This window comes from Populus trichocarpa, chromosome 3, assembly GCF_000002775.5.
Source record: "Populus trichocarpa isolate Nisqually-1 chromosome 3, P.trichocarpa_v4.1, whole genome shotgun sequence".
NCBI lineage: Eukaryota > Viridiplantae > Streptophyta > Magnoliopsida > Malpighiales > Salicaceae > Populus > Populus trichocarpa.
The window spans coordinates 13,272,195-13,287,706 of NC_037287.2; the positions used below are offsets into that span (position 1 = coordinate 13,272,195).

A 15,512-nucleotide genomic window follows, 5' to 3' on the forward strand; every position below is an offset into this window, starting at 1 on the left:
CCACGAATCATGATTAATTCTTTAATAAGTCAAAGTAGTTTAATGAAGAGCCAAAAGCATGAGCAAAACTTCTTACACACAATAATAATTGTTGATATCAAAATCTGTAAAAAAATTTAAATATAAGCTAAATAAAACTATTTATAATCGGTAAAAACATCATAATCAATGTTGAAAAAATAATAAAAGAGCTCTAAATAAAATACAAAAAAAAATATTCTAAATCAATTAGGAAATTAATATAATTCTCATATGATAGCTTCTAGACCTTACTACAAAGTCTTTCTAATGTCTGATTTCTCTAAAATTTTAACTTAATATAAAGCAAGATCTTTGAAAACTTCTGGTAAAATTTATAAAAAATTATACTTGTTAAAGTAATACTGTACATTAGAAATAATAAACTCTTGACTGCCAAAATTAATTAGCCCATAAAGTAGATGGATTAGGCCCATATTGTGCATGAATTAAATTAACTAAGATCTTATCTTCACTTGTTGATGTAGCCTCCTTGAAATTCATATTGGCACAAATATTTTGATTTAAGCCCATTGAATACATTTTGATCTTCTTTGTCATTGATCTTGTAATAAGTCCAATTGAAACTTGCAATGGATTTTTTGGTGCAATCTTGATCATATTAGGTTGTTTGGGTCTTTAATCATACCACAAAAAATATATCAGAATACTTAAAGTTTATTTCAATTCAGTTTTATTTGGATTTTTAAATTGGTTAAGTGGTGTTTAAGGGTTAGAAATGAGATTATTGAGGTTCGTACAATGATTGTTTTACATGTTTTTGAAAAAAATAGGTTGAAATTAAGGTTTTAGAACCTAAATTATCCCAACCTCAATTTTCTAGCTGGTCTAGCTTAGAGTTAGTTCTAGTAGGATCTCTTATTAATTTTAAAGAAAATATAGCTTGTTACCTTGGTCTTCTAGGTTTATGAGCGCTCGTTTATTCAAAGGCCAGAACTTGCAAACTTGGTATGATTCTTTTGACTTTTACATTTTTTTTAGTACTTATTTAATTGTTTTATATTTTTAAATTATATTTAAACAAATTTATTAAAAAAATATTTTAAAAAACCATCCAGTTATGCAATAATTTTCAAATAAAATTATTTTTTATATTAATATTAATAATTATATGAATCCAATATACATAATTAAAAAAAAAATTCGTTAGTATTCAATGAGAATAAAATTTTTATTTTATTATTTTTCATTTTGAATTTTTTAAAATTAATCATTCTTTAATTTTTTTTATAAATGAGCATGAAAATCATAACGACATGTGTTAGTTTGTTTTAATTAAAATTTACCTTTTATATCATAATAATGTTTTATTTTAAAAATCATGTTTTAAATAAAAAAATATTTTCATCAGAATAGATAAGAGGTAAATGAATAAGCAATGGTAGTTTTGATTAAAGGAATATATTTAATTTTTTCTTAATTTAAATAATTGAAATTATTACATATGTATATCTTAATTGCCTTAAATTCTTATTTAAAAAATTATGTTGCTGATAAAACAATATTTTTATCAAAACAAAAAAAGAGTGTGTGTATATATATATATATATATATATACTGTATATTTTAAACTTTAAATTTCTTATAAAAAGCCTTGGCAGCGGGAAAACGGGGGCACAATGGCTAGTAATTATTAATTAACTGGAAACTGGGTCGACCGACAGAAGAAAGGAAACCCAAATTGGTTTGCGAGTCCAAGTGAAGGAGGCCCAGCAAAGCCAGAACACGGGACGCGAGTATCGCAATTAACCAATGCGAGTACAGCATCCAATTCTCCTTCCCACACCAGAAACTCGCAAAATCAGAAACCTCTCTACTCGCTTCAAATTTTGAAGAAGTTGAAGATCACTTCATGTATGCAATAACACTCAATCTTTCAAATTTTATAACTTTTAGATTCTTCTTTAATTACTTTTGTGGGTTCGGTTCCGTTTCTTAAATTTCTGTTTTTCTTTACTGCAGTTGTGGATTTTATTCTCTCTTTTAAGTCGGTACTTAGCAGCCAGTAATGATACTTGGTGTTTGTGTTGAAGCTTCAATTTTGAACTGGTGATTTTAAGTACTTTTAGTTTGTTTTTGCTAAATAATCTATTTTTTTATGTGGGTATTTTTTTAAAATTTTCTTGTTCTTTGCTAAATTGGGATACTAACCGGTAGTATTGGTCACTTCCAGGATTTTCTGTGAGAAGTTCAACTTGCGCTTCTTTCAAATTTACTTTCTTTTTTTTAAGTTTATGAAGTGACAATGTTAGTTTTGAATGATCAACCTCTTTGAAGTATGTTTGCTTCAAATTTTTTTTTTAAAAAAAGTGATTTCTTGATGATATCACGTTGTGTTTGATTGATGCAGTGCTTAACACAATTAGTAAATAGTTAATTCAAATGCTGTTTGGGTTTCTTCTTTTAAGGCCTGAAGTCTTATGCGTGTAATCGTCGTTGCTGGTGCATACAAATGGTGCGCATTTTAGGTTTTATTTTTACAGAGAACATATCTACCACATGGAATCAGGTTGTCGTCAGTTTAAACCTTCCTGTTTTCACTTTAGTTGTACTATGTGGGAGCTGGTTTGAATGATAGATCAGAAATATGTACATGCTTGTGGTTCATCTTTTTATTAGGCTTTGACTGGCACATGATTTTGAACATTTCAGGTGCATATGCTGTAAGTTCAGTTTAAAATATTTCCCCCATGGGGATAGATCTGGAGCAACCTTCAGGAGAATATCATAAGGAAGATAGAAGGCCCAATGTGAATGTTAATACGGTGGATGGTGGTGATGGAGGACATGAAAGAGATCAAATCATTGTGAATTCTCCTGACATTGGTGGGAATGGTTGTGAGAAGACTGGAACAGTTATAAATGGAAGAGTTCTTGATGGTAGAAAAAAACCAAATGCTGGAGATGGAATAAACTTGAACTCTGTGAAAGATGCAGAGCCCCATGATGGAATGGAATTTGAATCGAAGGATGAAGCATTTTCATTCTACAAAGAGTATGCTAAGTCTGTGGGATTTTCCACCATAACAAAAGCGAGCCGACGATCAAGGATATCTGGAAAATTTATTGACGCAAAGTTTGTGTGCACTAGATATGGGACCAAGCGGGACACCAGTACAATTGAATTGCCACAGCCTGTTTCAAATGCAGATGCTGCAACAAGCCTTCCTGTCAAGAGAAAACGTGGTAGAATAAATCAGTCTTGGTCAAAAACAGATTGCAAAGCTTGCATGCATGTTAAGAGAAGGCAGCAAGATGGAAGATGGGTTGTCCGCAGTTTCATAAAGGAGCACAACCATGAAATCTTTCCCGACCAGGCATATTACTTTCGCGGTCATAGGAATTTAAATCTGGGTAACGACAATGTTGATGCGTTGCATGCTATCAGGGCGAGGACAAAAAAATTGTATGTTGCAATGTCTAGACAATCAAGTGGGCATAGGAAACATGAGAACCTGAAGGGTGGTGTTACAAATCCATCTGGCAACACAAAGCATTTGGCTTTGGATGAAGGAGATGCTCAAGCTATGCTTGATCATTTTATGCATATGCAAGATGAGAATCCCAACTTCTTTTATGCAATCGATCTGAATGAAGAACAGCAGTTGAGAAATGTTTTCTGGGTTGATGCCAAAGGTAGGCTTGATTATGGAAATTTCGGTGATGTCATTTTCTTTGATACCACATATCTCAAGAACGAGTACAAATTGCCATTTGCTCCGTTTATTGGTGTTAACCACCACTTCCAGTTTCTGTTGCTTGGATGTGCATTAGTTGCTGATGAAACTAAAACAACATATGTTTGGTTGATGCGAGCATGGCTTCGGGCAATGGGTGGTCATGCTCCAAGAGTGATACTCACCGACCAAGACAATGCCCTGAAAGAAGCTATTCAAGAGGTCTTTCCTAATTCACGCCATTGTTTTTGCTTGTGGCATGTATTCAGCAAGATTCCTGAGAAGCTGAGTTATGTGACAAGGCAGCATGAAAATTTCATGTTGAAATTTAAGAAATGCATCTTTAAGTCTTGGACCAGTGAACAGTTCGAAAAAAGATGGTGGAAAATGGTCGAGATATTCAATTTAAGAAATGACGTATGGTTTCAATCGTTGTATGAAGATCGTCAAAGATGGATACCGGTTTTCATGATAGACAACTTTTTGGCAGGGATGTCTACGACCCAGCGGTCAGAAAGTATAAACACTTTATTTGACAGATACATGCAAAGGAAAACCACCCTGAAAGAGTTTCTTGAACTGCAAAAAGCAATGCTACAAGAGAAGTTCGAAGAGGAAGCAAAAGCAGATTTTGAAACTTGGCACAAGCAACCAGGGTTGAAATCTCCATCACCCTTTGGGAAACAAATGGCCTCAATATACACACATGCAATATTTAAAAAGTTCCAGGTTGAGGTTTTAGGAGTCGTTGCTTGTCATCCTAGAAAAGAGACTGAAGATGGAGAAACCCAAACTTTCAAAGTTCAAGATTTCGAAGATAACCAATATTTCATTGTGGTGTGGAATGAGATGACATCATATCTATCTTGTTCATGCCGTTTGTTTGAGTTTAATGGTTTTCTTTGTAGACACGTGTTGATTGTTATGCAAATGTCAGGTCTGCACAGCATTCCATCTCAGTATATATTGAAACGTTGGACAAAGGATGCAAAGAGCAGACAAATTATGAGAGAAGAGTCAGATGTGGTCGAGTCCAGGGTTCAACGCTACAACGATCTTTGTCGACGGGCCTTTAAACTGGGTGATGAAGGTTCTTTATCTCAAGAGAGTTACAATATTGCATTCAATGCACTGGAAGAAGCTTTGAGAAAGTGCGAGAGTGTTAATAATTCAATTCAAAACATAATAGAACCAACTTCGCCCCCTTCAAACGGTCCTCTTGACTATGATGAAGTGAATCAAGCTCATGGTGCAACCAAGACAAATAAGAAGAAAGATACATCCAGAAAGAAGCAGGTAAGTTGGGTTTTTGGTGTTTGTTTGCTTGAGGTCTTAATGAAATTTTATGTTTAGTTATTCATTTGAGTGGAACTGTAAAAATTGTTCAGGTACATCCAGACCCAGAGGTCATACCCATTCGGATGCATGATAGCTGGCAACAAATGGTTAGTGATGCTGTGTAAAAGCGTAACTCGTCCTCTTACATTTACAGAAGAAGTTGTGATATTATACTTGTTGTGGGACACTCAAACTTACGAGCACCGGCCCTTGATTGTTCTTATAAAATCTGAGAGATTATGCAAGGGATGGTATGATGTGTTTGATAGTGACCATGTATTGATGAGGAAATTTTCGTTGTTTCTGACTATTCTGTTGTTATTTAAGTGATGCTTTTTCCTGCAACTTTCAATTTGTTTATAAAAGAATCTGTTGCAGGAACAACTAAACTCAAGGGTTCCAACTCTCGATGGGTATTTTGGCTCTCAACAAACTGGGCAGGGAATGGTATGTGCTACTATTTCATCATTATAGGCATGACTTATGGAGTTTTTGAGAATTTATCTAGGCATGATCACACAGAACAACCTTAACCTTGTAAAAAGTAAAGCTCACTTATTTTTCCTTTTAATTTTCTTTTAGGGACAACTAAATGCCATAGCTTCTAGTCGTGATGATTGTTATAGTAATCCACATAGCATGCAAGGGCTGGTAATGCATATTGAAATTTAAGTGGCATATAAGAATAGTGGTGTCTCTTATTACTCCATTCGTGACATCCAAATCCTGCTCTGACCCCTCTTGTAGGGACAATTGAATGCTACTGCACCAAATGATGATGCTCATTACATGATGCAACAAAGGATGCAAGGGATGGTATGCTATTCTCTTGTGTTTTCGCTCAAGAAGTTTGTTTTGTATAGGGCCATGATGTTGTTGAGGAAGTTCTGACTGCCATGGCAGAACTGAAAATTAGGAGTTCTCTTAATCATAAAAATCATCATGCCTACCGTGACTGGAATTGACTGTGCATGATTACAAACTGATAATCTTTCCATGCTTGCAGGGGCAGATACAATTCAGACCGCAGACTATTCCCAGTTTTTTCGATGTGCAGGATGGTCTACAAGAAATGGTATTTAAAGTATTACTTGGATTATCTGGTATGGTTGCTTCCATTGGTTACTTACATGGTGGCTTGACTCCTATTTCAGGACTCATCAAATCTGGGATCCTCTCAGTTGCATGGCTTGGCAACTAAACATTTGCATCAGAAACATCTATCTCGTTAGATGCTGCACTGCTATGTAGTTCTCTAACTCGGGTAATTTATGTATTACTTCCTCTTTTTTCACTGACTCAAATTTCCAACGGAACGATTTCATGATCAGGGAAAGCCCTTAAACTATCATCCAAACTTTGGATATTTCTCCTACATTTAGAAATTGCACCCTGCTTAATGCTTGGATAAAGTTTGTTGCTAAAATCTCTGTTTTTTATTTTATTTTATTATTGACCCGAACAGTGGGCTAACATTCTCTGGTGGACATGAGATGTATTTGCACAAGATCAACAAATAGAATTCAAGAAGTAGAGTTTTCTCTCACAGCGCACCTGACATTGTTGGTTCTTAGGGAAAAGATCCAATGTATGTAGTTATTCTATCCATTTGCATAGAGGAAGAATCTTAAAGGAAGGGAAATGGTTCGATTTATTTTCATCTTTATTTTCTGGTTTAGCAAGAGCTATTTTGTAAATCCTCCTTTTACTGTTACGGTGCAATTTAATTGCTGAAAGTTGTTCAAACTTGAAAGAGGTTCTCCCATCTCTAAGTCAAGAGGGAGCCATTTCTTCACAGATGGCATCCACATAAAACCTATGAAAATGAATGTCTTTCTCTTCGTTGAGTCTATTGTCTAGTTTTTCTTAAACGTGAAAATTACCTCCATTGAATTAATCCAAGTGAGATCGGGTGGTTTTGCACGGTAGTTAACAGGTTGAGATGTGGTAGCAACATCTAACAAAGCTTGCGTTGGGGGTTAGAAGAGGTGCTCAGAGCTATCGTTGAAGGAGATGTTCATCTACTGGGGGTAAAAGTGGAGGACAGATTTTCGAGACATTTACACACACATGATTGTTACTCGCTTTGTATTTTCTATAATAACTCAGATATTAATTATTATTTTTTAAAGAAATCTCAAAAACTTTTAAAAATAAAATATTCTTCTCATACTCCACCTTTTTAAGTAATATTCTTCTCACCTTCTCATTTCATAAAACTTGTAAAACTATCTTGAAGTGTACTTTTTTCCCTATGACTTCTCAATACTTCTATATTGAAAAACATTTAGATTTCTTAAAAATTGTAGCAACTTCAAGTTTTTGCCTCGTAAAATACACCCATGCTATTATCCTATAATCATTAATAAATATTATAAAGTATTTATTTTAAGAATAAGATAAAGTGGACATCAGACATAAATATTGGTGTGCACCAACTCCATTACATTCTTGACTCTCCAAGCTGCTACTTCTCTTGAAAATAATTGTCATTAATGTTTTCCAAGAGCACATCCTTGCATCTCTCATCTCTTGAAGGAATAAAAGTCTTTGAACCATGTATTTTTGATGAAGTAATTTGAGGCTACTAAAATTCAAGTAATCGAGTTTTCTATGCCATAATCTTGAATTGTCAACCACATTCATTTTCAAAACTATATCTTTTCCACACTTTAAATCAAGAGGAAATCATCTATCACTAATTTCCTCACTATAACTTCTTTAGAGAGCTAATCAATATTTTCTCTACAAATCCTTAGTTTCTTCTATAACCATCATAATAGGATTAAACTTCTCTAGAAAACTAATCAATATTTTCTCTACAAATCTTCTATCACTAATTTCCTCATCATAACTTTTTATTTGATTGATAACCTTAACAATCATATTAGAAAACTCATCAACAACATCATTTTCCTCCATTTTTATATTATCTGACTCTCCTCCAAGACTTTGTAAGTTAATAACTCCTACATTCATATCACCTTCATATTCACTTTGCAAAGTCTTCCATGCTTGCTTTGCATTTGTGATTCTCATAATCCTCGGGAAAATGGGATCATCAACTCCTCTTTGAATCAACCCAAGAGTTGCATCCTCTCTACTCCTCTTTGCTTTCAAATCTTTGAATTGTGCTACAAAAGATTGTCAATATTTTTAGGTTCTTCGTATGTTACCTTCACCATCTCCCATAAAGTTAAGAGAGATGAATAAATTCTTCATCTTTATACTCCAAAACTCATAGTTATCTCATTTGAATATTGAAGGTTGGACTTAACTCCAACTTGAGCTATCTTCAGACATTTTCTTCTTTCTTTTAACTTGGATAAAGCTTCTTTTTAATCTCTGTGCTCTGATACCAATATGTTGGGATGAATTTTGGTTGGTTTCTATAGCTAATAACACTCATAAAACACACTTGAATATATCACATAAATTCTATAATTTTTTAGTACAAAACTCACATAAAAAAAATTAGAATGGAAAAGAGTTCACACACTTTGCTGCTGCTGTTTTTTTTTATCTGTTTTTTACCTTTCTAACCCACTTCTCTTATAATAAACTCAGCCACATGTTCGCTATCACTTTAGACAAAACAATACACTTATATTAACAAATATTGAACTCTATTTTAACTTTAATCTAACTCTAATAAACCAACTTTCACTACTAAAAACAGGGGTATTAGCAACGGAATTTAGCAACGGATAATTCCGTTGCTAAATTCATTAATGGATTTGCAACGGATTACACATATATTATTTTTTTAATATTAGCAACGAATAATCTGTTGCAAAATTTACGTTGAATTTAGCAACGGATTTTCCGTTGCTAATTGAAAAAAAAAATTAAAATGTTAATATAAAACTAAAATTATGTAGACCGTTGATTACATAAAATCTGAACCGTTTATTTTCACTCTCTCCCCCCACACCGATCGAAATACAGATCCACCAAACCATTTACGCTGAAAATTAATTTACTTCAATTCCACTCTTCCAGTATCCTTCTTCGTCCCTAATAACATCGATTCCTAACTGTTCAAAAATCACCCTCTCTTCATCGATTTCATCTTCCTTTATCCGAAACTGTTCATCATCTTCGCATTCGTCTTCAGCAACCCAATTTTTTTTCTTCATCTTCTTCTCCTTCATCTTAACAGTTTCAATATTTCTCTGCAAACCAACAAAAACAGAGACCCATGACAACATCGCACCAGACCCATCATCATCACCATCAAACATCCTGTTTTACCCCTTCTCTGTAAACGGGTTAGGTTTTGCACTGTTTTCTTCGATAGCTTAGGTAATTAATTTATGGTTTTTGTTTTCTTTGTTGCAATTTAAGTTACATTAAACAGTTCTAACCTAACTTTTCCAATCTCAGGTGTTATTCTGTCGTGTTGATCCATCTCCCTCACCTGTAACTGAAGAACACAGGTAAGAATTTTTTTTCCCGATAATTTCAATAATGGTTTTAAGCTATTAATTCGATAATATAAGGTTTATGAAATGTTTTTACCATGATTTATATCCTAATTATGCATGTTTAAGTGAAAATTTATGAAAACCCCCAAATTAATTTTTAGGGTTACGGTTCATAAATTGAATGCTTTTATTCAACCTGACCAATGCTGGCAATTCTTGTGTCTGGAAGAGAGTGATTGATGGAAATTATGCATGTTTAATTGAAAATTTATCAAAACCCCCAATTTAATTTTTAACAATTAGTATTATTGATGCTGGGTGTTCTTTGATGTCTGCAAGTCTTTTTGTCCTCCTGTGCGCAGACACCTAGGTGTTTTGAATGTATTCATATGCTTATATATATATAAAGAAACTTGCTTGTTGATGTTGTGTTTCGTTAATAAGGTTGCTGTTTTATTTTTGTTTCTTCATTCATTATTTTTTTTTCTTGCTGTTTTACTTGTTATATATATAAGTAGCAGAATTGTGTAGTGAAAGAGGTTAGAATTCATGGTTGCCTCCTCCTTGCATGGTGATCAGTTAATTTCCCACATTAGCTATATATGTTGTCTGTTTTCATTTGATTGTCCTGTCTTGAGGTCAGCATGCATGATTTGGAAACGTTATTGATCACCAAATGGTTTAGTTGGCAAGCTTTTAATATGATAGTCACATTGAGAATTTAAAAAAGTTAGAGAAACAATGTAAGAAATGGGACATGATTTTTTAGTACATGAAATATAGTAAATTCACTATTTAATTTCATTTATTTTTTTAATATTCTTTCTCTGTTTTTAAAAATTTCCTTAATTTAACTATTTTTTTATTTTATTTTTTTCAACTCAAAGGCATTCTAGATATAATAGGGAGTTTGGAACTGGCTATATGACTCATCTATATGTATGCTTCAGCTATTGAATTTTGGATAAAAATCTGTAATATTTACTCATTTTGTTACAGTACCTAATGCTTGCTTTGTTATTTGGCTTTTTTTTTTATTTTTAATTTCTGGGTCCTAACATGACTTTGTTCAATATGATGGCTTAGGTTTTTAAGCGTGGCATCAAGTTATCTTCCTCAATAATTAATCAGCCTTTGGGTTCTTCTTGGCACGAAAGCGGTGTGTTGCGTTCTTACTATTATTTAATATGGTCTCCTTAATGCTTTGTCCTTTTGAGGTCTTGTGCTCTTATACTACATGTCATTTACATGGAATATCATTTAATGCATCCAGCTTCCTTTGTTCATGCAATTTTTCTACATGTCATTTACTGTTTTTATACAAACTGTTACCATTTTCTTCTGCATCTGCTACCATTGTTAATTAGAGTTAATTATAATTTAGTCTATGCATTTTTTATGATTTTATAAGTTAGTCATTATGTTTTTGAAAACCATAACCATGAGCAACGGAGAATCCGTTGCTAGTTTTGCAACAGAAAAGCCGTTGCTGACAGTTAGCAACGGATTATCCGTTGCTGATTGTAAGCAACGGATTTTCCGTTGCTGAGAAATCAGCAACGGATTTATCCGTTGCTAAAAAATCAGCAACGACAAATCTGCATCTAATTTGTGCCGTTGCTGATTCCGATACTAAATTGTTTTAGCAACGGATTTCAATGGTTTTTGCAACGGAGTAGTCCGTTACTAATTACTACATTTTTTGGTAGTGTTTCTAGAACATTAACATTAACAAAAACTATACCATCCTTTACTCCATTTGAGCCTCGAGTTTTTTATCCTCGTTTATATCAGTTGAACTTGGGATATCAAGATCAAGGAGACATTTACCCTGAGGAAATGATGGCTCACAACCATATTCTATGGGTGAGATATCTAGTAGAGTGAGATTTACATTATGAAACCAAACTTGGGAAGATGGATAGGTGTGGCATTGAATTGCATGTCTCCCCCTGTGCCTCAAGACAGTTCGCCTTGGTTCAAGTCTGGCCAGTACTCTTGATTTACTAGTTAAATATGAATAGGGGCCTGAGACGTACGTACCATAAGTGATTTGACTGTTACTACTTACTGGGGTCATTGACATTTTCATTGAGGATATGTTCATGAATTTCAAATTCTACTTCTGTCAACCACACTCTAGGCTCTCTGTGATAAGACCGATATTTGGGAGAAGGTGGATGACGAGTTGCTTGGTGGTCATATTGATGAAATTTATTATGGTTTTGAAGAAGCTGTGGCCGCTAACCCTCCAAGTACTAAGAGAAAAGACAGTAAACCTCTAAACTTTTGTCTTTTACTATTTTCCAATATAAGCACAGAAAAGGTCCAAAAAATTAAGAAGAAAGTCAAAGAAGAGCCCTAAAGATACGAAGAAAGATATTAAGGATATCTTAGAAGTGGAAGATATCCCTAAAGTATGGTTGAAGAAGAAGAAGTGGCTGAAGCACTAACGAGGATATTGAGATTGATGCCAACGAGGAGAGTGTAGAGGAAGGAGAGGAAATGCATGACTTTGAAATGGTAGGTGAGGGCGAATAAGAGTCCGAGGGTGAAGATATGGGAGAAGTTGTTGCTGGGGAAGATGATGCTGGCGATGGAGTATCTGAAAATGTACGTAATTGAGTATCTGAAGAGAGCAAGATGATGATATCATTGATGTGGTTTTTTATGTTAAGATATCAATAAACTTCAATTTGGTTGTTCTTCCCTCTGATGTCATGAGGATTAATCCTTCCAAACTTAGATCTTAGAAGGCTCATAATGAAGATGGTAAACAATTAGTTTTGTCGCTAATTGCACTGCACTAAAAAAAACCGCAGGCAAATGAGTGAGTTAACCCTCCTTTGCCAAGTTTACTTTCTTCTATTAATCAACCATCAATAACTTTACCAGTTGCTCCTAGTAAGGTAGTTCCTATCAGCGAAGTTGCAGCCAATGAGCTTAATGTTGAAACACGAATGACCAGTGAGAAAGCTATGGAAACTCCCAAGCGACTTATTTCGTTATTGAAGAGAGAGGTTCATGTTGCATCCTTCTTCAGTCCAATGGTTGGCACGAGTGCGCCTACATTTAAAGTCAAAGTGGCTAATTTCGAAACCACTCACTTGTGGTTGAAAGCCAAGTTCTTCTAACAAATTCCTGTGTTCTTGTTTCAGGTTGATAATTTTATGTGGCAAGAAGATTTATGATGGAAGCACAAAGCCACTTGAGCACCCCACTCAATGGCGAGTTCTTCCTAAATATTGTCCAAGACCCAAAGTCTGACCGTGTTGACGTTGTGGAAAGGCGAAATGAATAGATTGAAGTGCTCGCTATCAAGAAGGAAGGATTTGTTGAACAAGCAGCTAGCTGAGAACCCCCAGATTGAGCAGCGAATTCACGAATCGAGGGCCCATATCTCCTCATCAAATGAGTTGGCAACTATTGAAGATGAAATCCGAAAGCTCCAAGAGAAGGACAACGAGGTGAAGGAAGCTCTCAAAAGAAAAAAAGAGTAAGATATATTAATTTGGCCGCGAGGAATGAGTTGGTTCCTCTATTACTAGGTCGTAGCTAAAGACCATCCTTAAAGGATGCTTCTACATGATTTGCTGAGATTGAGTCTGACAAACGAGCTGAAGTTAGATGGTTTGAACATCACCGATCCATTATCTCTTCACTGAAACTTGCTAAATTCGATTAATCCTTAGCCAAGGATGTTAAGGAGGCATAATCATCGCAGCCCAAGAAAAAACCAGATTTTGTTACCAACAATGGAAAGGTCTCACAGGCATAGAGATTGCATCCCAAAACACTCGAGCATAGTTTGGTAAGAGAGAAGATAAATAGCAACGCAGAGTGGTCTCATAAGCATAAACATTAGATCCCAAATTAAGTAGTCGACGTATGGTACAGGGATCCGATCATGGCTTGGGCAAGACGCATGGCCTTTATCATTTTCCCATCATAATTCAAAGCCAATCTTGGCATGTATACGGTTGTTTTGATAGAACGTGGATTTCAAGGTGCTTAATTTTCAGAGTCGCTATATTGATAAGAATACGGACCAAAAATAAACAAAAATCACATGACAAATAGCACTAATCAATTACTTTCAACGGCAAAAGTTGCTATATTAATTCATAGGTTGTCTTAATTAGCCATATAATTACCAAAGCAAGTCGCCACGAAAGATCTCAAGAACAGTTTTAATCTCTGACAACGCTCATTGTTCATTTCGTCATTGGAATGATCATCCTCTTTCTTCCACTGCTTTCCAGTATCTCCCTTCATAATTACTTGTTTGTTGTGCACGTCTACTGTGTACTCTTTCAACCCTGCTATGCACAGAGTAAGATTAACAGTGTGATTTCAACTATATATATATATATAATAATGAAAAGATTCTATAACGAACCAGACATCCTGGAAATAACTTGGGAAACTCTTTGACGGCATCGAGAACATCTCATGCTTGCTGTCATTACTATAACCTGAACCTGGAGAAAAAACGAGCAGGAAGACATTGCAAATGAAAGCAATATAATACCCCTCTCTCCTCCTCATTACTTTTTTTTTTCAAAAAAGAAAAAACTAATTATACGACGATGAAGTTATTTGTGAACGAGCTTAATTATCATGCAAGGAAAAAAAATCTGAAGGGGAAAATGAAGGGCAGAAAAACAGGATGTTAATTGGATTAACTTACAGTGGGAAGCGTCAAATCCTCGAAATACATGAGAGATTTATTTGTTAATGTCACCATTGACGAAAGCTCTTCCTGCCTTCGACGTCTCTCTGAAATTTAAGAGCTAGCCTTCCATGTTGGACATTGTCAGCTGCATATATAATCAATTAGCAATTAGTTTGTGTATTCAACCCTGAGAATACTCTATTTATTATAATTAACTCTGCCTTAACAGGAAAGACATTAAGCAACAATTAAATTATGCATAGAAACTCAACTTGATGCTTGTCACCATCCATTAATTAGTTTGAATAATAGTATATTTTTGTTCTAATCATCACGCTAACTGCTCGTTATTGAAACTGGCACTCCTTCCAAATCTTTGGTTGAAATTGGATGGCTTCGGCATATTTGGCACGTTAAGGCCACCAAGACTCAACGCTCAAAGCTTTTTGCATTTTTTTTGTTTCGTGGGCTTCATGTTCTTATCATTCCTTCCTTATCTGAATCAGTGATTGGATTAGAAAAATTGGTTGATCCAACACACAGCAAAACAAGCATGGACAAATTGATACTCTGGAAGTCATAAACAATTACTTTATTACACCTCCGAGGTGCTCCCTGACGGCCATGTCGTTACTTGTTGGCTAGCTACCACGGACGCGAGAGACTGGACCAGCTTACTTGGATAAACAATTACAGAATTTACCTAAACAATCTATCACTATTATCATTCATGTGCCAGGGTCACTATCAGGGGTTTGAAGAGGCCAGCTGACTGAGTCTCCAATTCAACCACTCAAATGGCACGCATCCGATCAATGTCACTGCAGCCGCAGATTACCATATGCCGATGCTTAGAAGCTACACCTAACAAAAGTCAAAATGAAATTCCCCATGACCTTGCACGAAGCTGGATAATTGCAGAGAAGAATTCAGAGGAAAATCTGAAATCCAGTTGAATATAATACTTCCATGGTTGGGGTGGCACGCATATAGACGTTATTTTGAACCAGCAGTCAACATATTCAAATACAGTTTGCCATAATGTGCTTCCAGTCAGAATCAAACTTGTCAATATCATCTACAGTTTCTATTCAGCAGTCTTGGAGCCATCCAACAGAGGCTGGCTGCTGTTATCTAAAATAATCAGAAATATCTTGTGGAACATATGAATTCTTGGGAGAAACATGATCTATCCAGCAGCTATATACCAATAAAATAGCCAAGCATACCTACCATCCGATGAATACAATTGAAAAGCACTCTCTACTAACTTTTAACTCCTCATCACTAATTTTTTCTCATAAGATTCTAAAGAACCCATCAACTCTTGAACACTTAACCTAGACAAACCTTTTA

At 34.9% G+C, this 15,512-nt stretch overlaps 2 protein-coding genes across 5 annotated transcripts; one reads left to right on the forward strand and one right to left on the reverse strand.

Annotated features, from left to right (window-relative positions):
* Nucleotides 1-1,728: 1,728 nt before the first annotated feature.
* On the forward strand, nt 1,729-6,896 carry LOC18097012 (protein FAR-RED IMPAIRED RESPONSE 1). Of its 3 annotated transcripts, XM_024597824.2 has the most exons (10): nt 1,745-1,893; nt 2,002-2,088; nt 2,692-5,012; nt 5,105-5,161; nt 5,433-5,501; nt 5,637-5,705; nt 5,802-5,870; nt 6,061-6,129; nt 6,209-6,318; nt 6,520-6,896. In XM_024597824.2, the coding sequence occupies exons 3-9, from the start codon at nt 2,730-2,732 to the stop codon at nt 6,284-6,286; spliced, it is 2,694 nt and encodes an 897-aa protein (XP_024453592.2). In that variant the 5' UTR covers nt 1,745-1,893; nt 2,002-2,088; nt 2,692-2,729; the 3' UTR covers nt 6,287-6,318; nt 6,520-6,896. The 3 variants fall into 3 exon arrangements, with proteins under 3 accessions (XP_006385723.3, XP_024453596.2, XP_024453592.2); XM_006385661.3 differs by lacking the exon at nt 2,002-2,088 and having other exon boundaries at nt 1,729-1,893; XM_024597828.2 differs by lacking the exons at nt 2,002-2,088; nt 5,637-5,705 and having other exon boundaries at nt 1,729-1,893.
* Nucleotides 6,897-13,481: 6,585 nt separating this feature from the next.
* Nucleotides 13,482-14,447, reverse strand: LOC7465513 (uncharacterized). 2 transcript variants are annotated; one of them, XM_002304381.3, is made up of 4 exons: nt 14,429-14,447; nt 14,172-14,301; nt 13,881-13,962; nt 13,482-13,800 (listed from the first exon to the last, which is right to left on the reverse strand). In XM_002304381.3, exons 2-4 carry the CDS (start codon nt 14,226-14,228, stop codon nt 13,616-13,618), a joined length of 324 nt encoding a protein of 107 aa, XP_002304417.1. In that variant the 5' UTR covers nt 14,229-14,301; nt 14,429-14,447; the 3' UTR covers nt 13,482-13,615. The 2 variants fall into 2 exon arrangements, with proteins under 2 accessions (XP_002304417.1, XP_024452090.1); XM_024596322.2 differs by lacking the exon at nt 14,429-14,447 and having other exon boundaries at nt 13,482-13,803; nt 14,172-14,388.
* Nucleotides 14,448-15,512: the final 1,065 nt, after the last annotated feature.

Excerpts from the sequence above, each read along its gene's own strand:
- LOC18097012 (XM_006385661.3), top strand. The coding sequence starts at position 2,730 with ATGGGGATAGATCTGGAGCAACCTTCAGGAGAATATCATAAGGAAGAT. Across the intron at positions 5,013-5,104 it reads ATACATCCAGAAAGAAGCAG|GTACATCCAGACCCAGAGGT; the intron begins GTAAGTTGGGTT and ends AAAATTGTTCAG. Across the intron at positions 5,706-5,801 it reads CACATAGCATGCAAGGGCTG|GGACAATTGAATGCTACTGC; the intron begins GTAATGCATATT and ends CCCCTCTTGTAG.
- LOC7465513 (XM_024596322.2), bottom strand. The coding sequence starts at position 14,228 with ATGGTGACATTAACAAATAAATCTCTCATGTATTTCGAGGATTTGACG. Across the intron at positions 13,963-14,171 it reads AGGATTTGACGCTTCCCACT|GTTCAGGTTATAGTAATGAC; the intron begins GTAAGTTAATCC and ends TTTTTTCTCCAG. Across the intron at positions 13,804-13,880 it reads AGTTATTTCCAGGATGTCTG|CAGGGTTGAAAGAGTACACA; the intron begins GTTCGTTATAGA and ends CTCTGTGCATAG.